Consider the following 27,025-nt stretch of genomic DNA (forward strand, 5'->3'; position numbering starts at 1 on the left):
CTGTCCTTGAGATTTGTTCAAGATTTGGGGTTTTTTACCTTTTTTTTTTTGGACAGCCATTCAAGAGTCAAGAGTCAAGGCCAGTCTGGTTCGATTTTAATTTTCCAGTAAAATTCACGTTAGGAAAATGTTTCTTCATTTTTTTTTTTTTTTTGGTGGAATGGGTGAGATGAAAATAAGCTGAAATGTCTTGAGGTCATGTTTGATTTGAATCATTTTCTCCATGTTATAAAAAGCTTCCTTTTGCATTAAGAAACTTTTTTTTTTTGTTCCGTTCAAAACGAGGATTCTAAAAAAATGACATTTTCCCCTAGTTTTATCATAATATAGTACCAGTAACTTATTGTCTTTTATAAATTGGCACAATTTACATTCTCGATTTCGAAAATTTACCATTTGTATCCTAATCTTTCATCTTCTACAATGTCGACAGTGCCATGTACGCAAAGCATAAATTTTTTCATACAAAACCCACAAATAATGTAAATATTTTGAAATAACTAATGCAAATCGTATTTAGACAAAATCTTCAGAAATATTTGCGTAAAAAAGGATGACCATTCTATTTCTGATGGGCCTCCTTGGCTGCCTAGAACTAGAAGTAGAGCTTCTTTTGCCAGGCTCATGATTTATTTTTTGTTCCATCATTTCTTTCCTCCTTCCTTTTTGTCAAAGATCACATGAGCAACAGCAAAAAATGATATTATTGATAACCATGATAAGACATGGCGAGATTATATTGCATCACACAGGAGGCGCATAACATTGCGACAGTTGCCTTGATACGGTTTTGCCAACGTCATCGAACAGAAAAGGACAATGACATTTGTTTTATTGCATCTGGGCATCATTCTTATTGAGTGCAATCTTGGTAAGTATGACTTCATATGTTTAGCATGTGTTCCTGAGGTCAATCTGAGAAACAGTAGAGCTTCTTCAGGGATATTGTATGAGAGTAAATTGAATGTCATCGTGAGACACCAATTCGAGGGGCATAGTACTCGATCCCTCCTGGTTGAGACGAGTTGTTTTGCCTGGCAATCTTCCTCCCTGAGAATAAAGACCTTTCGTCATAGGTTCTTTAGTACTCATTTTCTCTTCTAAAGTTCCCTCAAACTAGAGCAAAACTATATGGTTTGTCCAGGTTTGGGTCTCCATTTGCATTAGATCGCCAACTGCTCAAGGCAATGAGTTTCTAAAGAACTTCAGTGTGATTTCATAGTTTATGTTTCAGTTTTGCGTTTGTGTGTGGCAGCGTGATGCGTGCTTCTATGTTGTCATTTTACTTTTGCCATTTGCCAACAAAATCACGTCACTTGCCTTGTGATGTGGACATCGAGTCATATCGAGGAGGAGGTGCTAGGGACCCATTGTCTATTCCTACTGGTTCGATTACTCGAGCGCGGGCCAAACAATTCAAGCAAGCTGTTGGCATCATGGTTCGTGATCTTTGGCGTGAAGATGACCTTGGATCAAATCTTGAAGAATCTTGGAAATCTTGATGCAATTTAATTATCTTGTCACCAAATAATTCGCATTAGATTTTTAGGGTTGGTTTTTAGGGTTTGTGTGGCAGCCTATATAAAGGATTTGCCAAATTTCTTTGAGGACAGAGAGATATTTTATTTTTGAGGAAAAAAATTGAGAGGTTCTCTTTTTACTGTTCTTTTGAGGACTTGACCTAATCAAGATTCTCTTCGACTTATCGAGCGAGATAGCGAATTCTTTCGCTCGTGGCGTGCGTCTATAACGTTGGTTGGTTGACACGTGTTCGTCAACAGGTCACGTTCATACCAAGGTTGCCAATCACAGGTTTGATTGGAGGTCGAGGTTTGCAATTCGCACCATCTAGGCCATCGTAGAACGATCCATCCGCAACGATTCACATCACCTTGGTTCTGAAGTCGGCTCTGGAGGTGCAGTCTCTGGCTTCAGAGCTGGTTCTGGGGGTGTGGTTTTCCAGCACTGGTGTTTGTTCTTGGGGTTCTTCGATCCAGACAGGAACGTTGTTTGCCTCTTTTCATGTTCAAATGAATCAAAAAATCTTCTTCTCCAGTCAAACAGAAGCCTTACAAATCTTAAAACTCAATGACTTACCGAGTTCCTAAACTGGAGATTGTACAGCATCTGGCTAGTTTCTGTTCCTTGTTCATTTGCCTCCAAACTCCTTACCCTGACCCCATGTTCAAGAGCGTCATTGCATAGATCTTCCATGTATAGCTGCCAAGAAGCACAATCAAGGATCAAATAAAAGTTGTGCACAATGAGTTGACTGGTTTATCCAACTTTTTATACTGACCAGTAGTATATTAGGTGAAGACCAGCTATCGAGATGCTGTTCCAATATTCAGGATGCTTTTTGCATTCCTCGAAGAAATCAGCGATCTTGTTGCTTGATTCATCATCATTGTTGTAGGATCAATGAGAAATTCTGAAATACCATCAACAGTCATTTCTGCAGAACTCCCTTGATTAGTTGCAAACATGGGCAATGCACAATTCAGCGCTTCAACAACCGTTAGACCAAACCGTTCGTATAGTGCAGACTGCACAAAGGCTCCCCGTGTATATGCAATACGGTGATAAAGTTCTCCTTTCCAACATCTGTCAATTTGAGCTGCTATCCTTCTGAACTCCCTTCAGTTGGTATTTTTCTATCAAGGAGTGCATTCTTTTTATTTCCACAGTTTCTTCCCTATCTTCTGATTTCACTGGGTCAAAGAATCCTGTGACATCCACCAGATTCACCAAACTTCTCAGCCTTCCCATACCACTCAGACCAGAAATATTTTTCATTTTATCAAGCCTTGCCATAGAAAAAATGATTGGTTTGTTCCGATTGGCAATCCCTGTCCACATATACAAGAGTTAACAATATATGACATCAAACGCAAATTTTGCCTCCCTATATAAACAGATTGGAAAGGAACTAACAGATGCTCGTTGTTGTCCTCCTTGTTGTATAGTAGTTCCTCAATAGCGGGGTGAACATTGGTCAGCCTTCTTTCTTTCTGTGTGAAGGGATACACAAAATTATCAGCCCCCAGACAAGCAACATCGAACTTCAGTTCAAAAACATTGATGCCAGAGACACCTGAAATAGCCCTGGCACAGTGGATGCTCTATAACTTTCATATGCCCCACGCATAGATTGACTGGAGAAATTAACTTTCCCGATGAACATCATTGATAATAAGTCAATTAACAAATTTTATCAGGTTTGAAGGACCAAAACTAACCTTCCAGCAATTTCTTGGTATGTGCTGGTTATGACATAATCCATCTGATTCATCGCAATCAAGTCTGCAGTAAATTGACATGAATAATGGTATTTTGAATCAAGCTCCTTCCACTGAGCGTCCGAGTCCTCATACTCGATGCTCTCTAGGGCATGAGCTATAGTACCCTGTATTGGATGCGAAAGAAGCCAACATTTGCTAGCAAAAAAACAGCTCCTGAGATTTTAGGTCTTCCATGACTTTGCAGGATTAGCCAGGAACAAGAGGGAAATGGCAGAATATTTAAAATTACCAAGCCCATGTTATTTCTAGTTTGCTAGCAATAAGTGATGCCACCAGGTTTCCAACTAAGTAGTTTCCGAATATAAGATCTGGTTTAGAATCCATGTGTTTCATGAACCTTGCAGCCACATCCTGACAAAATGAACACACACACACACACACATATATACACATACACATAGATAAGACAATTATGCACCGACCTCCATAATACTTAAAAACTGCTGATGAAGCAAAAAATTCCAGGATGAATGCCTGAGCAAATCTTTCTAGGAAAGGATCGATACTGAAATGGGACACCCATTGGTGGAGAACGACTCCTTCTGGTGTCTCAAAAAGGACCCGAAGAATGTAAGAGTGCTTTGTCTTGAAGATCGGCTGCTTTGCATCAGGGATAAGTCGCATAACCTGGATAAGTGGAATTGCAAAAGACGACACAGAACATTCTTTCTATTTTGTGAGTTAATGTTATCTAGACGACAGAACTAATCTCCGTGGCCTTGAAAGTCAATCACCGCAAGAATGTTAGGCTTCACTGCAAGGCCCTGCTGCTTAGTTCTCAGGAGCAGTTCTTCTTCCAAAGCCCTCGCTTGATCAAAAACGTAAACCACCGGCGGAGATCACGCAGCATCATAAAATTTATGTAGTCATATTTGCATCGTAGATAATTGACAATCAAAAGTAGTGATAAATGGAATTTCCCTTTGCAGTTTACTACATTTAAACGACTCGCAATGATCACATATTTAGCACCATGCCACCTGTATCTGGCAACCCAAGGGCATCTGACTAGCCGAAGTAGCCACAAGGAGAGATTATGACAACATCGAAAAACATAGGAAGCCTGCTGATGAACAGGTACATTTCTTACCGAGCCAAAGCTTGAAGCAATTCGAACAATGCATGGTTTCTTTCACCCTTTCTGAAGTAGCCCTCCAACCTTTTCCAAAGCCCGGTTCCTTAATCCTGGGAAAAAGATAATTGGCAAGCCAAGTTTAATTGCAATGACAAAAGGGAGTTGAGCAGTTTTCTTTTCCGCAAGCAACGACAAACTGATAACCTCTGCTCAAAGTTCTCTATAGGCGCATCTTTCGGAAATGTGGAGCTGAGAATGCACCCACGGTGGCCTCCAAGAACCCGAGCCCCCTCAACGTTGTCTTCAATTGACTGCTCCGCTTCTTCCATAACCTCCCCACGTTTCATCAACCTTAACCCAGTTGACACAACCTTTGCCCAACCAAGAACCAAATCAAGAAACGAGTGAACTTCATGAGACACGCCCAACACGCGCGCACGCACGGAGGCACAAAAATCGAGAACTTAGGAACCGAACCGGATTTGAAAAATGTCCCCCTTAGCTCCTCAAATCGACTTTGAAGTACCTACCCGACTTCATCACATCCTGCACAATAACGGTCAACAAACCCGCCCTTTTAATGGCTGAACCTGAGGCCATTTCCGCTATTCAAGAAGCGCGAGAACGCTGCTAAACCGAGAAGACTTGGAATTCTCAAAGGAGCTCTTGTTCCTTCTTGCCTGGATGGGAATGTGCATATATAGTGAGAGAGTTGCGGGAGAGGAGAGAGGCATGGATTGGGAGGAGGAGAACGAACAATCTTTGTGGAACTAAGCGGGGAATTGCGAATATCTAATTCAAGAAAGGAAGTTAGTGTGGCAAAGCTAACTTCTATGTCGCAAGAAAACCTTCCGATCCTCCCCTTCTCCGGCAAGCAATTTTGAAAAAGAAAATTCAGCCAAGTCTATTAACTCATCGTGTTCTCTCGTTTCGACCTCGCCGCCGCAGCTCAGGCAACGCTGGCAGCGGTGACTTCATTGCCGAGCGGACGAGCCCGAGGCCGAGCTGGAGTCAGCGAAGCGGCGCCGATCGGGCTGCGGAGAGGAAAGAAAAGAGAGGGAGCTGCGAGTGCTCGGAGGAGGCAAAACAGAGCAAGAAACAGAGCATCGACGACGACGCTCTGCTGCGAATGTGAGCGTTGTAAATAGAAAAAGTAAAGACGCGAGTTTCGAAATTAGTTTATGTAAATTGTAAGTAGGGGGAGTCTTAGGATAATTTCACATAATTAAGTAAATAACGGTAATCTTGAAATTGTGGGCTGCCTAGAACTGGAGGTAGGACTTCTTTGCCGGGCTCATCATTGACCCTCTGTTCTCCTCTTTTTGCTCTTTGTTAAGAACAAGCAGCACACTCGAAGATCACAGTAGTAACTACAAGAAGGAAGTTATTGTCTTATCGATAAACCAGGAAGAGGCAAATCTGCTAGTTTTATTATCTGTTTTTCACAAGAGACGCGCTTTCCATTGCAACAGTTGCTTTGATACACCTTGCCAGAAAAAGAAAATTGAGCATAAAACGAAAATGACATTTTGTGTTATTGAATCTGGGCTTTATTCTTATTGAGTGCAGTTTCGGTATGACTTCAATGGCTTGCCCATGATGCCCCCTGAGGTCAATCTGATTCTGAGAAATAAAGCCTCGACAGGGCGTAGTATGAGATCAAGATGAATGTCATCGTGAGGCACCACCAGTTCCAGGGGCAAGTTATTTCGTTCCCTATCCTCGAGGCGAGCGGCTTTTCTTGGATATCTTCCTCCCTGAGAATCAAAAAGCTGGTTAGTTCAACATAGCCCTCTGGGTTCTTTGATACTTGGCTTCTTTTACATAAGCTCACTGAAAACTTTTGTTAACAGAATGATGTGGTTTGTGCATTTGATTGTGTGCGTCTCCGTGTGCGTTAGATTCACTGACAAATGGAATTAACTGCTCAAGGCAAAACGATGGTTTGGGCAAAATTTCTCACCTTGGCAGCTCCGGTTTCGGGATCATTTGCCCACTATAAGATCTCCTTAGTTCACTGAAAGATCGCAAAGTGTTGGTTGCATTCTAAAGAACTTCAATGTGCTTAGATGGATTATGTTTCAGTTCTCGTTGTTAAGTGACGTTCGATGATGTCATTTTGGTTTGCCAACAAAATCATGTCACTTGCCTGGGTTCTGGTGTCCCTTTTGAAGGTACAGTCCCTGGCTCTGGAGTTGGTTTTTGGGGCTTGCTCCCCACCTTCGCCCCTTGTTCTTGGGGTTCTTCAGTCGGGATTGGAACGTTCTTCGCCTGTTTTCATAGCTCAAATTAATCAAACCATCTTTTCTCGAATTGAAAAGAAAGCCTTGTAAGTCTCCAACTGAGATAACTCACCAACTTCCTGAAATGGAGATTGTACATCATCTGAATGTATCTTGTCTTAGCAAGTTTCTGTTGCTTGTTCATATGCCTCCAAACCCCATACATGGACCCCATGTTCAAGAGCTTCTTTGCGTAGATTTTCCACGTATAGCTGGGAAGAAGCACAACCAAGGATCAAATAATTGTTTTGTATGATGAGTCACAATACTTGCTAAGTTATATTTACCACTCATATATACGCTGAAGGCCGCCTGTTGAGATCGTATTCCAATATTCAGGACCTTTTTTGCATTTCTCGAAGAAATCGGCAATCTTGTTGCTTGACTCGTCACCATTGTTGGGATCAATGTGAAACCCTGAAACACCATCAACAATAATCTCTGCAGGACCACCTTGATTAGTGGCGAATGTGGGCAATCCACAGTTCATTGCTTCAATGACAGTGAGACCAAAAGCTTCATACAGAGCGGGCTGCACAAAAGCTCCTTTGGTATCTGCAATACAGCGGTATAGTTCTCCATTTCGATATCTGTCAGTTTGAGCCGCAATCCATCTGAACTGACCCTTGAGTTGGTATTTCTCTATCAAGGCGTGCATCTTTTTAATTTCTGCAATTTCTTCCCTATCTTTTGATTTCGCTGGGTCAAAGAATCCTGCTACAACAACAAGATTCACCAAATTTCTAAGCCTTTTGTTCTTCCCATACCACTCAGTTAGTCCACTGATATTTTTTACGGTATCGAGCCTTGCCATCGAAAAAATGATTGGTTTCTTCCGATCAGCAAGAAAACCCCTGTCCATATATACAAGAGTTAACACCAGGAACATGCCTCGAAACCCAAATGTTCAAGCCAAGATAAACTAATAGGGAAGGGACTAACAAACGCTCGTTGTTGTCCTCCTCCTTGTATAGTAGTTCCTCGATGGCAGGATGAAAATAAGTCAACCTCTTTTGTTTCTGTGTATAGGGAAAGTACACAGTTTGATCGGCACCTGGGGCAGCAATATTGAATTTCGGTTCGAAAACATTGATGCCAGAGACCACCCGACAAAGCCCCGGCATAGTAAACACTGTGTGACTTTCATACTGTCCGGGCCTAGTTTTGCTGAAGAAAGATAATTGTCTTTAGCATCACTAGAAATACTTCGACCGACAAATTTTATCAACTTTGAAGGATACTGAAACTAACCTTCCAGCAATTTCTTGGTATGTGCTGGTAATGACAAAATCAGTCTGGTTCATTGCAATCAAGTCCGCGGTAAATTGACATGAAAAGTGGTATTTTGGATCAAGCTCCTTCCACTTGACATCTGAGTCCTCATACTTGGTTTTCTCTAGAGCATGAGCTATGGTACCCTGGATAGAGAGGAAGCCAACATTCAGCAGCAAAACAATAAATCATAAGAATTGGAGGTCTTCCGTCCAATTTTGTGGCATTATTCATGAGAGAGAGGGAAGTGGTAACCTGTGTTATTCCCAGTTTGCTAGCCATGAGAGAAGCCACCAGGTTCCCATCTGAGTAGTTTCCGATTATGAGATCCGGTTTACAATCCATGTGATCCATGATCTTCGCAGCCGCATCCTAATGAAATAACAAATGTATCGTCAAAAAACTAAGCACCGACAATCATATGAACTAAAAGTGACTGATGAAGCAATGAAATCCAGAATTTTTGCCTGAGCAAATCTTTCTAAGTAAGGATAGATGTCAAAACGGGACACCCATTGGCGGAGAACGTCTCCTTTTGACGTCTTAAAAGGGACCCGAAGAATGTAGGAGTGCTTTGTGTCAACGATGGGCTCCAACTCCTGGTCACACTTGGTGTTTTTTGCGTCTGGTATGAGTCGCGTGACCTGCATAAGTGGAATAGCGAAAGATAAGATGAAGCAGACTTTCCTATTGGTAAATTATCGACCTCTAGAGAACTAATCTCTCTGTGAGTTTGTGAGTGACTCACCACAAGAATGTTTGGCTTCACTGCAAGGCCCTGCTGTTTAATTCTGAGGAGCATTTCTTCCTCTAAAGCCCTCACTTGATCTAGGATGTAAACCACCTAGAGAAATTGTGCAGCAAAAGATTCTTTTTTATATCTTAAGTCAGACTTGTACCATGAGAGTCATGAAATTAAACTAGTCCACTTTTATCATGCACGGATTGCCTTTCATTTTGCAGTCAAACATTTGATACGTAATATCCATATATTTTTTAGTACCTGGCCACCTGTATCTGGCAACCCAAGGACGTCTGCCTGGCCAAAGTAGCCATGAGGAGAGAATATGACGACGTTGAAAATCATAGGAAGCCTGCTAATGAACAAGTCCATTTTCTCCGAGTCCAGAGCTTGAAGCAACTCGGACAGAGTATGCATCGTCTCTTTCACTCGCTCTGCAGTATCGCCCCAACCTTTTTCGAATCCTAGTTCCTTGATCCTGGAAAACCGAAAGGGAAAAACAATAAGCCAGGTTTCGTTAGACTATAAAAAAGGAGTTCAAGAAATTCTCTTTTTTGCGAAGGCGAGAATAAATTAGCAACCTCTGCTCAAACTTCTGTACAGGTTCATCTTTGGGAAATGCGGAGACGAATGCTTCGGCTGCTATCAATGCTGCTTGAAGTTTTGGGACCGTGTTCAAGTTCTGGTTAATGATTAGATTCTGCAAATCGGGACCAAAATAGAACCCGTCAACCTCTGGCGCTATCATTGGAAGTGTTGCATTCTTGTTGGTTGTTTGTTCCATTCATCGCCAAATTTGGCAGTTGTAAATGCTTACCTCTCCGTGATGGTTGAGGGCAAGCAAGAACTCAAGAAAAGACTTGGCACTCTGACTGTCCTTGCTCAATTTAGAGGTCATTAACTTTGTGACAAAGTTCATTCCATTCCCAATGGAAGAAGGAAGTGCCATGCGAGGAGTGGTGAAGTCGATGGCTTCAAAATCTATTTCCAGTGCATTGTCGTCGTTTGCCCTGCACAAAGAGCAAAATCGTATCGAGCAATAAAATAAGATACCGAACTGGGCCGTGCCACTATTGCAGAGAGCATTTGCATTAATTGTGTTACAGCACTTCGAATGAAGTCATCGACATAGATGAAATGCATGATATAACCATTTTGCGAAAGTAATTCTCTTTGGGATTCCTCGAGTTGTAAAGCACGCACCAGTTCTCATCGAAAACCGTCTCCTTGAACCTCAAGTACTCTTTAGCAGTGATACCTTCTACCTCAAGATCACTGGCATTCACCTTCACATATTCCCAAATGCCAGGATTCAGTCTAACCGCCAACCCAACATATGGGGGGACCACCGCAGCCTCCTGCAATTCCACGGAACAGCAAAATTTGACGAATGCTCGAGCACCAAATGATAGGAATCAGAGATGCTATGCTGCTTTGACAAATTCACACGCAAATTTCAAACTTTTCAAGTTGTGTCAGTCCACGCTATTGCTATGTTAGGAATTGGGTTAAACTTAGCGTCCATGAAATATTTATCAATGCATGAGGGGAGTCATTCAAAGTAAAATTGAAGAAAAACCGAAGTCCCTGCATGACTGGAAAAGGGTCCTAATGTCCTTTCAAAAAGATAAGATTTCGTTTGCATATTTACCAAATCACGAAAGATGGCAGGTCCAATTCCCGAGTGCTCGGGCGCGTGCATGCATGCATGCAAGAGAGAGAGAGAGAGAGAGACCTGAGTGGAGCTAAGAATAAACCCGAGCTGGCCTTCAAGAACCTGAGCCCTTTCGGTCATGTCTTCAATTGACTGCTCCACCTCCCCCATGATCTGCTGGCGTTTCATCAACCTCTTCCCACCCGCCACAAACCTTCTCCAAACAAGGACCAAATCATCAAACCAAGTAAGCTTCACATATTTCCATTAAGTGAACACAAACGATGAGAAAACCAACACCAATCCAGACCCATAATCACAAACTACCAAGAAACCAAGTATCACCTGGTAAAGCATCTCTTCATGTGGTACCTACTGGGCTTCATCGCATCTGGCATGTTGTCGGCCACCGAATCCGCCCTCTTAATCCCCGAACCTGAGGCCATCTCCGCGATCCAAGAAGCGCAATGAAACTGCTAATCCCGCAACAGATTTGGAGTTCGCAAAGGAGCTCTTGTTCTTCTTCTCGTTCATGCTTGCCTGAACGGGAATGTATATATAGCGAGACCAGGTTCGAGAGAGCGGAGAAGGGAAGGAGAGGAGGGAGGAGGAGAAGGAACATTCTTTATTGAGATCAGTGGGAAGTTTGGAGGATTTTAACCAAGAAAGGAATTTTTGCTGTGGCAGGAAAAACCGATGCCAGAGGTTTTCGACTGTCGGACGATATTTGAACGTGGAGGGAAAAGAATTTTATCGGAACGTGTTGTTTTTTTTCTCTGCCCCTGAAATGGACGACCATTTGATTCTTTTCTTCTTCGTCTCTCTCTCTCTCTCGATGAAGAAGAACGTGAAAGAAGCAAGAACCACCGTCTTTCGAAAGAGAAGGTTTGGCGAACACTTCTCACTTCACTTGTTCATGAGGCCTCTTCAAACTATAGACACGACCCCATCAATACGTCGCCTGGGGGTATCGATGGCTCGGTTGAGGCTTTCAGGAAATCTGAACCGAACAGAATACAAATTATTGGAACTAAACTAAATAAGGGTAAGAAAGAAAAGAGATTTTAAGTTGGGCATTCAATTATTGTTGAGAATTTCGATTCAGTTCGGTTAACTGAGCTCAAATAACCCGAATCGAAAAAGAGAATGGTTATCTTTCTATTATCCAAACTGGACCAAAAATATATTAAATTTCGATTCGGTCCTGACGCCCCTAATGTTGTCCACGTATGAATTTTAAGAAAATGAGACATGTTAGTGGTGGTTTGGGGGCATCGAGGTGAACTTAATAAGAAGAATATCCGTTAATCACTCCAACTCATTGCTCTTAATTGGATCTTGACCGTCGAAAAAACATGAAATTCTTATTTATTCAGCAATCGGTTTCTTAAATATAATTGCTGAAATGCATTGGAGCAATGCAATCAAAGCTTAACCGATTATAAGTCTTTGAAAATTGTTAGTTGAAATTGCGTGTCGGTAAAGAGAGTAGCTCCACACGATGGATTATATAAAAAATGGGAGGCAACCGAAATTTTAGTTTATCGTGGGTAGGGACATTATTGCCGACACAATAACCTCTACATGAAATGCTGACATGAATAGAAAATAGACGATTCAAATAGCATTCACTAATATCATAGAAGACATTATTAATATACTTTTAAGAGAAGGTCTTATAAAAAAAAAAAAAAAACATAAGGAAGCATCAGAAAAACAACAAATATTTTTTGGTTCTAACCCTATAGCATAGAAGGAAGAGGAAAGAACCGTATCGAACTATTTTAAATTTAAAATATATCAATAGGCCTGACCTATTCAAACTATCAACAAATTCCTAGAATTTAAGGCGGAATGGGGATTGTAATTCTTTTTAGTTGGCTAAACGAAATTCTAAACTCCAAAATAGTTGAGATTACCAACCAAATATTTAAAAAAAAAAAAAAATCTTATCGGCAACGGAAGTAACTATATATTACGGAGAGAAAATTATAAAGAAAAAGGTTCCAACCCTCTTAATAAAGGAAACGGAGAATTTTGAAAGAACCATTGAAGAGTTTGAATTGAGAGGGAGGGATCCTAAACAGCAGCTCAAGTAACAAAATTATGGGCATGAGAGCTACAATCTCTACTAGTGAACGAATGTCGAAGAACTAGCAAAAAGCCTTACGGTGCCTCTAACAAGCTTTGATGTCGATCAGTTCTCCAATGGGAATCGAGGGTTCGCTCCATTCGCATCATCGACCATGCCGAGGCAATCGCCCGAGAAGACCGCATGCGACGTATCAATGAAATCAAGGGGTACCACAGTGGCAAAACGTAGAGTGAGAGCTTCGCATTCTCCACGAGTTGAAGGAGGATTTAGGGACATGCAAATAAGAGCAGGTTACTCGATCATCGTTGATGATCGCACTTAGAAAGGCATTGTCTCGTCTAGGGCCGTCAAAATAGGTCACATACCCATATGTTGACTCAAATTTATTAAAGCAAGTTAGATTCAGGTCACCTGAAATTTATAATATGGGTCCTATATGAGTTAACAGAGAAAACCTAATAAATATGAATTCTAACAGGTATATTATGGACTCACTTTCAACCCAAAAAAATCACAACTGCGTAAAACTAGTCTCACGGTTTGCTCCCTCCTCTTCCTGTTAGATCACACTGCTCCAGACAATCCGGCTCTTGTCGCAGCCGTTTGTTGTACTTGCCGTTGTTGCCGTTGTTGCCACCACTCAGCAAACCGCAAGCAGCTATGAACATTGGTTCTTCATAACACGAGAGAAACAAAAACGGAGGCGAAATGAGGGGGAGGAGAGCGGAGAACTTGTTAGCGGGCGTGGTACATGAGCGGAGAGCGAGAGTGCACATGAAATGTACGATGAAAAGGCAAGCACAAATAATCTCTCTCTCTCTCTCTCTCTCTCTCTCTATGAAAGCCCCCTATCTCGGTTCGAAGTTCAATTTATCGTCCTTGTTCCATTTAAGTAAGGGCCGATTAACTAGCTTCATCAAGATCCCTTTTCTCGACAAAAATTTAGCGCTCGTTAGATTAAAGAGGAAGAAAGCATCACATGCATCGCGAATACTTATGATGCCATGCGAAGCATATTAAGGTCGCAAAGAGAAAGAATCGTGCTAGACATTGCAAAGTTATGCTAAAAGTTCAATGAAAGGATATAACCAGACCGCACTTGTAGCAAATTTCAGTAGAGCCATCGTTTTGCATGAGTTTGGTAACGCATAATATAACACGAAGAGCTATTACAGCACCAAGAGGTTTAAACCTTTAAGTCTTATTAGATGCCACTTTGTCTCATCACCATCTTCACGCTCTTGTCCATAACTCAATGCCCGAGCTCCCTAACAAACTCAACAGGCTAGTCCATGAGTCACCCATCATTCAGAGGATAATTCAAGGAGAAAAAATCGTAAAAAGTAGAGTTCGGGTTAAGTCGGGTATCAGTTGAATTGAATCGAGTACTGAAATGTCGCTAATAAATGAATTAAGGTGAGTCGACCCACATGTTTGGCTAGACTCATATAGATGAGCAACATTTGGAGTCTTGCACCCAAGAATGGGTCTGATTCAGTTTGCCGCCACGGACTGAAGTCATCCAGCTCCCAAGCCAAATTATAGTCACATCCTTTTAGTGTCACTGCTAGAGAGGTGAGTAGGGGTGTAAACATCAGCGCTATGGAAAAATTGAATTCTTGATGCGCCGAAGAGCCTCACAAATAATCAAAGCAAGCATTGAACGACATGCCTGAACTAAGCAAAAGCAATGAGGTAGGCCAATCTAACAGTACACAAACGTCTCGTAGCCCGAGGCCAAATCAATTCGTCAGATCTAAGACTGACAAGGGATATGAACGGACAAAGGCGGCATCAGCTGAGCTTAGCAATGAAGATCGTGATCAGAATAGGCTGATAATTATCTTACATTGCATGCGAGCGCAAAAGCCTGTAACATTCAGACGGAAGCAACATTCGGATGGAAGCGAAAAGAGCTACAAACGCAACCCAGCCAACGACAAGACAGTGGCAATTTAACCACTCCTTCCAAAAGATTTGCAACTGGCCAGCCATCTCATTCTCAATATTTACCCCCGTATCAATTGAGCTTCTCCGAGATCGTGTTTCACTCTAAAGCAACAAAATTCGCAAAGCACACATTAAAGAACTAAAGCATCCAAAAAATCAATATCACTGAGGTAATAAAAGTTTGTCTGGATGCTGGCATGAGTATATGACCCACCTAAACATTATATTCCCACAGGGTGCGAAATTTGTGAAGCAGACTGGAAAAGGCAAAAGCGACACTTAAACAAGAACGACCCACCAAACCTAGCAGTAAAACATGACCCTCTTGACATTCTCTTTGAGGGCAGGCAGCGGTCTGACAGCAGCATTGGCTCCTGGCGCACGAGTGCTCCGTGAACCAGCGGCACCCATGCCAGGTCCCCCACGTCCTGTGGCAATTCCACTGGTCACGGAACCGCTGTCTGATGTCTCTGGTTCCATGTAGAAGCGAGCACGGAATGCAGCAAGATGAGCATAATATGCAGGAGGCACTGCAAGATCAAGAGATTCATCAATTTAAGTTCAAGCCTATATCCCCTTTTCAGTGTGTTGCGGGGGGCGGCGGCGGCGGCGGCGGCGGCGGCATGCGCACGAGAGAGAGAGAGAGAGAGAGAGAGAGAGAGACTCACCGATAGAGACAGACCGAGTACACCTTGCATAACTGCAAAATTAAGAAAGATACATCAGCTCTAATTTGTAGTCAGTAGTACACTTAATGAGAAAAAGAAGAAAACCTTGATCTTATGATACAAGAACAGTTGACAAACAGAAAGCACATTGATTTGCATAATTCCAGACGTAGACAGGGCTTATGATTCACCAACATAACAGAGATATAATACTAACGTGTAGCAAAGATTATTAGTCAAAGACTGAAGTCCATCCGCAGTAAACTTGTTCTCATCCCAGAGGACGTGATAATGCGCTGGACGGCTAGTACCCTACCAATATCCATCCAAGTGTTAGTGCATCTTCTGAATTGACGTCCATAAATGAAAGGAACAAATGTAGTTTATTTATGGCGCAAGTGAAATACCTGAATTCCAGCATGGCTGCACAGATAGAAGTCAAACTCTGTAGGATGGCATATCTTGGAGTCCACGACAGTGCCTGCTCATGATTTGCAATTTGTATATTCAACAATCAAAATAATACCAACAAACAAAGCTAGTTCAGAGTAAGCCAAAACCTTACCGGGCAATATATTCCCACTCCTATCAACTGCATTGTGGTCACGGTGATTATTAGCAAACAACCTCGTGTGGTGTCGCTTCTGAACAACAACAAATGTCACAGGAGGCTGATAGTTTGGTTCAAGGGAATTACATGCCTGGAATCACAAGGAAGGGGTCATGAAATCAGAGAGCTGCTACTTCATTAACTATTTTGAGTCCAGAGATCCAAAAAGTAAGTTGCTAATATATAAACCATTTAGAGTACAGAGACTGAAGTGGTTGTTACACTGCAAATAAAGAAGTTTAACTCAAGAAGAGGTTACTACCTTGCGAATAGCATCAAGCTCATAGAGCAACACCTGATAAAACTGGCCCTCACTCACGCCATCCCTACATATCAAACAATCAAAAAGTTTAAATACCATACCAACTGCCAACTGTTGAGTTAAGACAGGAAGAAATGTACCTGTAAAAAATGATGCGCTGAGGTTTCTGTCCCGTCGCTCTGCGAAATGATATAAGCAGTTCTCTGGGAAAAATTAAAGACAGTTTGGTCATCCAAATGACTTTACTAACAGAAATTGACATATTATGCAGTGTCAAAACTTGGTAACCTGAACTACTGCTTACGTACAGGCACCAATTAGTATCAGATGCACGTAAAATATGAGAGAGAGAGAGAGAGAGCATACTTTATCATACCACCAGTCACAGTCCCTCTGACTGGATCCTGCCAAGTCTTGTACAAATCTTGAATCAGCTCTTGTCGATGGGCTTGAGCACATACCAAACCTGCGTATTTGGTAACTTCCGGCCAATCTTGAGAAGCTACAACCTAAGAAACGAAAGAGGAGAGAATTTCAGTTATAATAGGTAACACAGACTCAGATTACAAATAAAACTAATTAATCAAACACATGATCAGATGAAAACAAATAACGCACGGCAGCTATCGATGGACTAGAATCCTCGCCGGGATGAGGATGAGTGACATCAGCACCAAAGATAATTGTGGGCCGATCACTGACTAGAGGAATTCGCCTAGACAGTGCATCAACAAGAACAGTGTTCCTCCCCCCAACCTTCACATTGATCTTGAGGGCGACATTTGCCAGGTACTGTTTACTTTTCTTAAATACATGTTTTGTCAAACAGCACTGAGAAACGAGCCCAAGATCAGTCTCACATATTCGCTTCAAATCCCCTGCAGGCAAAATGAATATAAGACAATATGAGTGAAGATCAATTTGAGAATTTGATGAAGACTAATGCTCATTGAGTATCTCCTACCATAAAGTGATCCATTATTATCAGGAAGAATGACGATTAGTAGGTCAATATCTTTGCCCTTGGGCTGGATTCTTGTCATGGCCTCATGGTATCGAGCTTTGAGAATCCTCTCAACTTGATCCGGACGGCCGCTTATTGGTGGAAGAATAGGATCAGGGTTGAAGGCCTTAACAACCAATTAAGAGGAGAGACAAATCACCAAAATATTGTAAAATTCAACGAAGTCTTTTGAACAAATTGTAAAATAACAATCAATACCATGCCAGAAATGTAGCACATGTGAGCAAGCTCGTGACAGAAATCACGTGCCACCGTATCTTGAACATTCCTTGAAAAGTTGATGCAGAACCAATTGTTCACTGTACCTCCGTTAACCATTTTCTGCATATTAAGGTTTATACAATCAAATGCTTGAAGAGGCAACATTTTAAGAGATGCAAGGGAATGCAATAGCATTGATAATGTCCAAGAAATGGGCCAAGGTATACAAAAGAATGTCAAAGCTGAAATATTGATGTATCATCCACCAAACAACCACACACTAGACTTCTCCCCTCACTAATCTAGCACGGACAAATGGACATACGCACGGACACACGAGAGAGAGAGAGACTTTCTCAGAGAAGGAGAGCCAATCCACACAAGCAACAGGAGCACAAGTTAAAGGAGCAGCCTTAATCTAAAACTCTCCAATCAAGATCACAGAACCTCCCCCCAAAACACAAGCTGATTAAAAAGCTAAAACGATCACGTCCTACCAAAAAAGCCAAAAAGTCTCAGCTGCAAGCAAAATACCACAAAAGCAGACCACGTCCAGGGTCGCTGAAGCCCTTATTTCAAAGCTTCATAAATCCAACAAACACACTAAATAACACATCAATATATGATTGTTAAGGGACCCCCCCAAGGTGCTGAAAAATCTTCCAAGCACAAGCCAGCCTCAGGAAGTAAAAGTACACAGTACTTAAATTGGCTCTTCAGATAAATAAGGAGGACCTAGTTCCACTAACTACTTACTTTATTCATCATGTTCCAGCAACCAACTTCAGGCAGGCAATCCTTTATTCTGCCTGAATCGTGATACTTGAGCTGCACAGAGTAATAATCATAAGAAAGAGTTATTTCCTAAACTATTGCAGATGGACAACAACAAGGTGCATGACATTTACCCAAGGTGCAGGAAGAATGCGTGCTTCCACTTGAGCGAGCCTCTCACTAATTTTTATTCCAAACTCCTTCGCGTAAGGGTCCTCATGGTAAGCATTATGACGAACAGTCTGGATAATAGAAACAGACAGAAAATTATGACCACCAGGCAGCAATACCAATATTAATCTGACTTGATACGCGTCATCGTATCAAATTATTAGAGAAGATATCTAATATTGACAATGTAGTGCAAGAACCTCCAATGACAGTACCAGTGTATGACTCCTGGTCTCATATTAATCTGAATTATCAACACCAGGAAGTGACTTGATATATGTAAGTATATCAAATTAGCAGATAATGTATCAAATTTTGGCAATGTAGTGCATGAACTCCAATGACAGTAAATTTATGACTCCTGGTCTTAAGCTATACCAACAGGTGCACCAAAAGGAGAAAATTCATAGAAACATGGTAGGAAATCCAAAGAAAATAATATTATGAAAAGGACAGGCTGCCAAAAGGTATGGCCCTAGATCTACAAAAACAAACATTATTTCAACTAGCATCCAAGAAACATCATTTTCCATTCAATAATGAAATAAGGGGCAAGTGAAAATAGAAGTTGAAGGGTCAAAATAAGGCAGCAAGTTCTCGAGGACGATAATTAAGCACACTCAATCAGCTTTGTGCAAATAGAGGCTTCAAGGCTCAGACCAAATGAAAAAGCCATACCCAGGGACTCTACTTGTTCAACAAGCATGAGCCTGCAAATCACAGTGGAACAAAGAAAACTTTCTTGACATGGTTATTCATTAAGTACATGCAAAAATTTAGCACTTTTGGTACGGCCATCAACAAGACAGTGAAAATTATCTCTGTTGTTTGATATTCCAGGATTATGGTATGGCTATTATTGAGACCCTAAGTGAAAAATTCTCTAATTGTTTCATATTCCAGGAGTATGGTGATGCAATCAATTGCAAATATAAGATATGCAAAAACACTTATCATCAAATTTCATGCGTCACTTCATGTTTCTTTCAAGTTTTCTCTTCAACCACAAGTATAAACTAAGACATACAGTAAAATCACATCCACACTATACCAAGGGAACAACACAAAGTTACTGACTACTAATTTCCATAACCTTCTGTATCAAGAGGATGAAACTGAAGGGGCACAGCAATCAGAACACAATTGAAATCATAAAATGTGAAAGAAGCAGATGAAGAAACACAAACAGAAAAATTTCTATTGTTTCACTAAACCAGCAACAGCTTTCTTGACATGTTTCTTCAAATTTCTAACCTGCATGATGTCTAGCTCTCTTTCATGAGGGCGCTGACAGGTCACCTTCAGCAATGCTGTAATCTGTCTCTCATTCAGCCTTTTAGAGTACCTCTGACCCTCTACAATCTTGCATACCTGAACTCAGAAACGATACAATCAGATAGGAAGGACGACAGATGGCGACAAAATATCATCAAAAATATAAGTTTAAAGTAGAGCACTGACCTCCATTGGCAAGTAATTCGGTCTATTCTGATTCCCCACTTGTAAACAAGGCCATTGGGTGTGTTGAATAGCAAAACCATAAGTCTCATAAAAGTACTCAACCACAGATTTCATAGTGCCTCTGTCATCAACAGGAAAACTAAAACAAGAAATCATTGAGAGGAGTCAATAACGTCTTCCAAGAGACATACAAGTACTATGAACAATCAGATAGGCTCCAAGGAAAGGGAAGTTAGCCAGACAGTTAAAATGTACTCACGTCAGCTCCCGTGTTGCCTGAGATGTCAAACCTGAGATCCGGTACTTCCTCCGCATATTACCACGATGGGTGACTTCAACTTTCACTCCTCTGAGAGCCTTCTTTATCTGCATGAAAAAACCAAAATAACATTAAAAAAAAATAAAAAGCCTAAAAGACATTAAAGCATACAATTATCAAGATCAAAAAGTTGAAGAATGCCCAACCTTCACACGATCAGCATCAGATAATGGTCTAGAGGAGACATCGCGATTCAGCAACTGAGTCACAAAGTCGATGACTGGCAATGGCTCGATAAAAGCAGTGGAGGACATATCTGCAAGGCACAAAAACAAAGTTAACAGAGAGCAGAACAAAAGAACTTATCAGAGAATAAGAGTTTCAAGCTAAAAGAAAGTTTCAATCTTAAGGACAACAACCAAAAAGAATAAAAAGCAGCCTTTGTACCCACCGATATTCAAAGACAGGCCCATCTGAGTTGGTCGAATACTCTGATAGAAACCCCTCCAACTTTCAAGTCCCTCACCAAGCGGCTGCCTTCTCCCAAGATCAGGAGAATAAAATGATCGACCCACCGGACAGTACCTGGAGAACATTTAACATGGTATGATTTTGTGCATGACAGAGGCAACATTGCATACAAAGCGCATCATTTGTCTCACACCTACCTAGTGTTAGGCAAAACACCAAAAAAATAATAATAATAATAATAATAATAAAAATAAAAATAAATAAAGAATGTCATTCAGATTGGCATCAGCAAACATATTAATACCTAGTAGTGGGCAATTCACGCAAGACGATGTCTAGAACTTGTAGAGCTTCCTGAGGTGCATCAGCTTGCCTTCCTTGTAAGAACAAACCTAGATGATGTAGGTCAGCACGAGCAGCCAACTTGATAACTACTTTAAATTCTCTCTCCCTCCTGTATGAAGACAGAAACAGTTAGAAACGTATACAAACAGATGGAGTTGGAATTCCATTAAAACATAGAATAGAATGACAACCTTTGCCCACCCGTCCCATCATCATCATCAATAAGTGTAATTTTAAATTCCTTTGACATAAAAGGCAGAGGCCCTGCTGTATAAAGTGATTTGCGACCATCATAAGCTGGAAGTCGCTTCCCCAAATGAGATTCTCTGTACGTATCCACTAGCTTCTTCATGACTTGGCGATTGACTACTCGTGATGAGACTTCAGGTGCTATAGTAACCTAGTTATAATTAAGAAATTAAAATTAATGAATGTAAAGGAATGCAAGCGTCTTAAGTCAATGCAACCAGATAGTGCATGAGGAGCAACTTACATCATACTGATGCAAATCTTTGTCTGGCAACTCGGCAAAAAAGTGGTTCGCCTTGACAATGCACCTCGTACCATAGCTACCTTTGCCAGGACGAAGAGGGAACGTCATTGATTTACTTGAGGGTGGTGCATGTTGTGTAGGTGCCTCTTGCTGGATGGAAAGCTGCTGCATTTTTTCTTCCATTTCTGATGGTTCAGGTGGCTGTGAGGATGAACTAGCCTCCATCTGCTGAGGAGTCACCCCGGCTTGATATGAAGCCTGGGTAGCTTGGTGCAGCTCGGGAACTGGAAATCTGGATGGGCCACCAGGAGGTCCGCCTTCACGACTACCCCCCCTGACGTACCCACCCCGGCCACCATGTTGAGGAGGACCACCCCTTCCTCTACCTTGATATTCAGGAGGGCCACCATGTTGAGGAGGGCCACCCCTTCCTCTACCTTGATATTCAGGAGGGCCACCATACTGTTGATGCTGCTGTTGTGGCATTCCACGACCTCGTCCTCCACCATAACCTCCATAACCTCCTCTCTGACCCTGGGGACCCCAACCTCGACCAGCCGGATGTCCCCCTCCCTGTTGAGGTGGAGCACTTCTGTCAGATGGGTGTTGAGAACCACGGCCACTACCCCCACCTTGCTCTTGGGACTCAGAGCTCTCACCTCCGCTTGAACCTTCAGATCTCTTCTTCCTCACCATTGTGACTTAAGATCTGAAAAAAATATTGATACAAGCAAATTATAAAATGGAAGGCTCAGCTTCCAAAGTATTTGGAGTAATAAGCATTAGGGAGGAATTAACACAAGCACAGGTACATCTAGAATACGCAAAGACAAAACATCTCTCTAATCAATGAGGGGGGAAAAGCTGGTAAGAAAATTGAGAAGGCAAGACTTGCAAAATGTTAGGAGAAAACCATCAACGAGAAAGGAGAAAGATGTTAAAAGATAATTTTACTTTCATAAACATTTCTACTGTTAACCAATCAACTGTGTATTAGCAACAAAAGGGAGAAAAAACCAAAACTTGCACAGAAGCGAACCAGGCTCCTTGCAGAAAACTGAACAAACACCAACACCAATTTGGTCAACAAAAAAACATAGAATGATACTGCCATGTTCATTTTCAGAGCATTAGCAATAATTAAATTAGAATAATGACACTCGAGAATTCTGCCCTACAGTTTCAGAAAAAACATCCATATCATCTGTGACAGACAGAATAATTTTCATTATTATTTTTTTTTTAGGGACTCCCTCTAATCTCCATAAAATCTGCTTCAATATTGATCATACAAATTACAAAGAAAATGGACAACAACTTATTTCGCCTAAATTAGTATAACAAGACTTCACAAAAGCAGTTAAAGCAAGATACCCCGGCATCCGCCCCAGAGGAGTTACACACCCAGCAGCCACATGACCAAAAAGAGACAGACTAAAATCAGCAGAAGGATTTCGGTAACACATGACGAGAGCGTGAACAGGAAGACACAGAACATGCAACCTACAGCATGATCATAATGCTAATAGCTAGGGAGGAAAATTCACCGAGCATTGCGATGACCATATGCGACTCAGAAACAAAATTGAACCCTACCGTGTTCGGATTTCACTAACGGATATAAACATCAGCGCACGAGCTAAGCTGCAGAAATCCCTCCTTAAACGAGCATCGATCATAAGGCCAGTGAACACTCAAAACCACCCAACAGAAGTGAAGAAAAACACTAAACCCTAACAAAAGAGCCTCCTTTCCTGCGGTACCTCTCTACTGAAGGCACTAGCGCTCGCGGCGAAGATGGACAGACCAAAGACACCACGCAGAAACAAACCGATCACCGAAACCAACGTCCAAAACCCTAAAACCACAAATCCAGCGCCCGAGATCTACCGAAACTCAAAAAAGCGAAACGCGACCGAGCTCGAGCCCAAAAAGGCGACGCTAGAAGCGCCACAAAACCGAGCAGATCAGCACAACCGGCCGGCGGAGAAACCGCCAAAATGACCCCGCCGGCCGGGGGCCGAAGCGCGCCAGATCCGTCCGCGGGAGCAGGACGGAGGAAAAAAAAAAAAGAACAAAACGCGGACAGCCACAGAGAAGGGGGCCGGCGAGGGGAAAAAAGGCCGGAGAACCGGCGAAGCCCTAGGAATGCAGAGCGGCGGCGGTACCTCGGAATCGCCGGACGGGAAGGCGCCGCACGCCGGCGACGATCGGAGCCGGAGGAGGAGGAACGACGGAGGGAGTACGGGAAGGTAAAGTACAAGTGAGCTGTACTAGCACCACCACCGCTCCCTCAGGAAGAGAGAGAGAAGAGGAGACGAAGCAGCCCTGGCCGAATAGGGGGAGTAATCTACGAGAATGCCACCGGGGAGCAGCTTATAAAGCTGAGGTTGGTGCTGGAAAATGACAACTCCGTCCCTACTTGCCTTCTTCTCTCTCTCTCTCTTCGCTCCTCTCGGCCCCCCCCAACGTCCTCGCTCTTTTCTTTTTTTTTTCTCTCTTTTTAGTCGGTAGAATAATATTTTCTGTTTGGCATAAGCCCCCTTCTTTCCAATATTCAAGTCGTTTGATTTTGCTCCCCAAAAAAATATTTTTTGTTTTGTTTTTTTCCTTAAAAATGAAGAAATATATATATATACATATGGAAAGTTACTCTTTTTATCGTATTTCCTAAAATTACACTTGTTTTTCTTTGTCTTGTACTCACCCTTTATCATCGATGTTCACTCGTTTTCTTCCTATTTCGTACTAATAAATTTTTTAGAGATTTTTCTTGCTTTCTTAATATTCATATATTTCGTAAGTGACAGCTCATTTTTTTCTATGCCTTGATTGTGCATAGCGCATGCTTAAACTAGCATAAAATTTATGTATAGTTTTCAATGCATAAATTTATATATAATTTTATGAAATCTAAATGAGATTTTAATTTCGACTAAAAAGAATAAAAAGCACTTTTATTTTTGTCTAATTGCAAATAAAACAGCTGCACACATGTCAATGTTTTTGTTCACTTTGAGATTGGAAATTATGCCGGCTACAAGTTCTAAATTAAACTAAGAACCCGTGATTAATCATCAAATTATAGCACATCATTGATGGCAACAACCTCATTATTCGGTGGTTTTCTTTCTATCTCGAGCATGACCTTGCCCCTTTCGTCACGCAATTGTTAGCAACGCTAAATTGACCACGTATTATTCATAGTGCATTTTAAGAAATGATATCTTGAATTAAACAATTGATATATTTTTATCGGCAATGGGTGTTTGGATCGTTGTACATGTAGATCTCTTGCCATTTCAAGCTCTTTTAAGATAGGTAAATAAACTGTCCAAAAAGAAAAGGATAGGTAAAAAAAAGGAACAATATTTCTGGTCATGTTCAAGCAAAATTTGAGGGGGCTGCGGAGGATCAAGGGCACGAGCGAGTAACAAAAAAACAAAAATTATAGACAAATCTAAAAGAATTAAGTAAGCTGCTATTCGACCTGCTAACTATTGGAATTATTAAATAACAAAAATAGTTATTGATGGAAGTACACACTATATAGAGGAATGTATGATGATAAAGGCAAAGATATAAATATTTCATAATTTAAAACCTTATTGGGTATAATATCATTTAATAGGAAAGATCATTAAACTTCCAGATTTAAAGCATGGGAGATATTATCTAGAGTCATTGACTTACACATTTATCATGGATTTCCATATTTGCAAAATATGTAACTCAAGGCATTTTCTGAATGGGAAAAAAAGATTTGACTTTCTAAAACTAGAAGGTATATTATAATTTTATATAATGCTTATCTGTGAATGGTCAAACTCGAGCCAATAAAAGAAGACAAATTGATACAAATAATCCTTAAATGTACAATGTAATTTTTAAACTTTTTAAATTATTCCATTTAATTCTTAAATTGTGCCTCAATTTATTCTATTTATGTCATTATCAAAAAAAAAAAAAAAAAGGAGAGAGAGAAACTATGTTTTCGAGAAGATTCTCGAGGCAAACTTGATTGGGCAGGCAAGCGAGTTGTGCAGTGGCCTAGCAGTCAAATCGGACCGTTGGCGGGACGTACTTGACTTCGATCGAGAGCGGTTCGATGGGTGCCGCTTTTGGTACGAATTGGACAACTGTCCTATCGATTATCCGCGTATTTATCAATTTCTTCCATTTAGTTCAATTATAACGACCATTTCCCCTCGACTTCTCGTTATCCCTTTTCTGCTCCCGTTTAAAAAAAAAAAAAAAGAGGCCACCCGGAGGTTAATAAATGCGAGACCCATTGCCCGGTCCTAAGTTCCTAACTTGCCCAAAATTTATAAAAAAAAAAAAAAAAAAAAAAAAAAAAACGCAAGGAGAGGACCAATTTCACAGCCGGACCCGCCAGCCAATTAGCCCGGCAGCAACCGATCTCGGCGGTGATCGACGGTTGGGACCGTTCCGGATGGCCTTGCGCGGCGGCCGGCCCTCTTTTCCAGGCATTGAAACACGGGTCACGTCCCATCTTTGCTGCTTACTGACTTTAGTCGACGACGTGAAATTCGCGTATTGTCAAATTTCCCTAGTGTCACGCGCGCGACGCGTTCGGAGCGGGTCCAATCGAGTCAAAAGGAAAAGAAGAAAATGGATTGACTACGACCTAACGTGCCTCGCGCGGCTTAACTTCCGATGGAGTTTAAAAGCGAGAGGGCCAGCGCACGTAAGGACGAAAACGTGGCTGCAAAATCGTGATTACGAGGCATTTCTCAACGGCTTCGATAACTTGCACTCCCTCGCAAGCTACGCGATACTTCGCTAATGAAATAAACCACATCGGAAGTTGTCTAATTAGAATATGCCGGGCCAAACGATGGTGGGATTTGCAAAAAGAGTGTAATTAAAGGTGTATTTGTTTCACGGAAAATTCAATGATAAAAGAAAATGTTTTTCGATGAAAAGGATTTTCAAGAATACGGTTTGTTTTCGTTTATTTAGTGATATATAATTGAAAATGTTTTCTGTCGTTTGTATTCCATTAAAAAATAATCACACTTCATCACCGGAAAAAAAAATGAAGAAGCAAAAACTCATTGGCCGTCCTTGTGGCCGGTGACGGGTGAAGAAGAAGCAAAAATAAAAAGGAAGAAAAGAAAAAGAAGCAAATTAGAATTCTTTATTTTTATTTTAAAAATGTTTTCAAAATTTTATTTAAATTTTTTTTTTTAAAACTCAAATTCAATTTTTTAAAATATATTTTTATAAGAACAATTGTTTGTAGATTTGAAAAACATTTTTCGTTCCTTTCAAAGAGGAAATCATTTTTCTGAATTTAAACTTTGTTAGGAAAATATTTTCCGTTGATTAGAAATCCATTGACTCATTTTTCTAAGCAATCCAAATACCGAAAAATGAGGAAAATGTTTTCCCGAAAATGTATTCCGCGAAATAAACGCACCCTAAGACTACGTTTGTTTTGTGAAAAACTTTTTTATGAAGAAATGATTGGTTATCTTGTTTGGAAAAATAGTCAATAAAAAATATTTTCATTACCGACAATAATTTGTTTCACTATTTTTATGAATGATAAAAATAATTTTCATTTATTCATTTTGTAAGCAATACAAGTCATCGATTTTTGAAAAATATATTTTTCAAATGTGCAACTTTCGTGAAACGGCTAGGATTCCGTCGAAATATCTAAACATAAAGTGTTATTAATGATGAATATATTTTTTATTAACTAATTATTATAAGTGATCAATTTTTAGAAACTATTCACTTTTCGCAAAACAACTAGATCTTGAACGTAAGTGATTATTATCAACCATATTTAAAGCTTAAGCTCTTTATGAAAGCGCGATTAATAAAAAAAAAAAAAAAAGAGGACCAATTCTTTCTCTTACGTCTTGCGCCGGGAGGGAGGCGG

General features: G+C 41.0%; 2 protein-coding genes and 1 pseudogene across 3 annotated transcripts; all 3 read right to left on the reverse strand.

Moving 5' to 3' along the window:
* Positions 1–2,056: 2,056 nt before the first annotated feature.
* On the reverse strand, positions 2,057–4,977 carry LOC104427662 (annotated as a pseudogene).
* Positions 4,978–5,776: 799 nt separating this feature from the next.
* Positions 5,777–10,899, reverse strand: LOC104425866 (sucrose synthase 6). 2 transcript variants are annotated; one of them, XM_010038708.3, is made up of 16 exons: positions 10,673–10,899; positions 10,409–10,541; positions 9,877–10,031; positions 9,491–9,683; positions 9,255–9,373; positions 8,935–9,151; positions 8,680–8,775; positions 8,399–8,575; positions 8,187–8,303; positions 7,911–8,077; positions 7,602–7,826; positions 6,947–7,513; positions 6,733–6,871; positions 6,527–6,648; positions 6,341–6,394; positions 5,777–6,134 (listed from the first exon to the last, which is right to left on the reverse strand). In XM_010038708.3, the coding sequence occupies exons 1-16, from the start codon at positions 10,771–10,773 to the stop codon at positions 5,990–5,992; spliced, it is 2,727 nt and encodes a 908-aa protein (XP_010037010.1). In that variant the 5' UTR covers positions 10,774–10,899; the 3' UTR covers positions 5,777–5,989. The 2 variants fall into 2 exon arrangements, with proteins under 2 accessions (XP_010037010.1, XP_010037011.1); XM_010038709.3 differs by lacking the exon at positions 6,341–6,394 and having other exon boundaries at positions 10,673–10,773.
* A 3,499-nt stretch (positions 10,900–14,398) lies between these two features.
* Positions 14,399–23,467, reverse strand: LOC104425865 (protein argonaute 1). Its single transcript, XM_010038707.3, has 22 exons — positions 23,280–23,467; positions 21,112–21,820; positions 20,810–21,018; positions 20,578–20,727; positions 20,254–20,387; positions 20,009–20,118; positions 19,803–19,909; positions 19,544–19,682; positions 19,337–19,453; positions 18,046–18,153; positions 17,894–17,965; positions 17,135–17,257; positions 16,877–17,042; positions 16,531–16,790; positions 16,279–16,421; positions 16,053–16,115; positions 15,913–15,976; positions 15,606–15,741; positions 15,448–15,521; positions 15,258–15,352; positions 15,041–15,072; positions 14,399–14,902 (listed from the first exon to the last, which is right to left on the reverse strand). The coding sequence occupies exons 2-22, from the start codon at positions 21,805–21,807 to the stop codon at positions 14,676–14,678; spliced, it is 3,225 nt and encodes a 1,074-aa protein (XP_010037009.1). The 5' UTR covers positions 21,808–21,820; positions 23,280–23,467; the 3' UTR covers positions 14,399–14,675.
* Between the last annotated feature and the right edge of the window lie 3,558 nt (positions 23,468–27,025).

This window comes from Eucalyptus grandis, chromosome 11, assembly GCF_016545825.1.
Source record: "Eucalyptus grandis isolate ANBG69807.140 chromosome 11, ASM1654582v1, whole genome shotgun sequence".
Taxonomy (NCBI): Eukaryota; Viridiplantae; Streptophyta; class Magnoliopsida; order Myrtales; family Myrtaceae; genus Eucalyptus; species Eucalyptus grandis.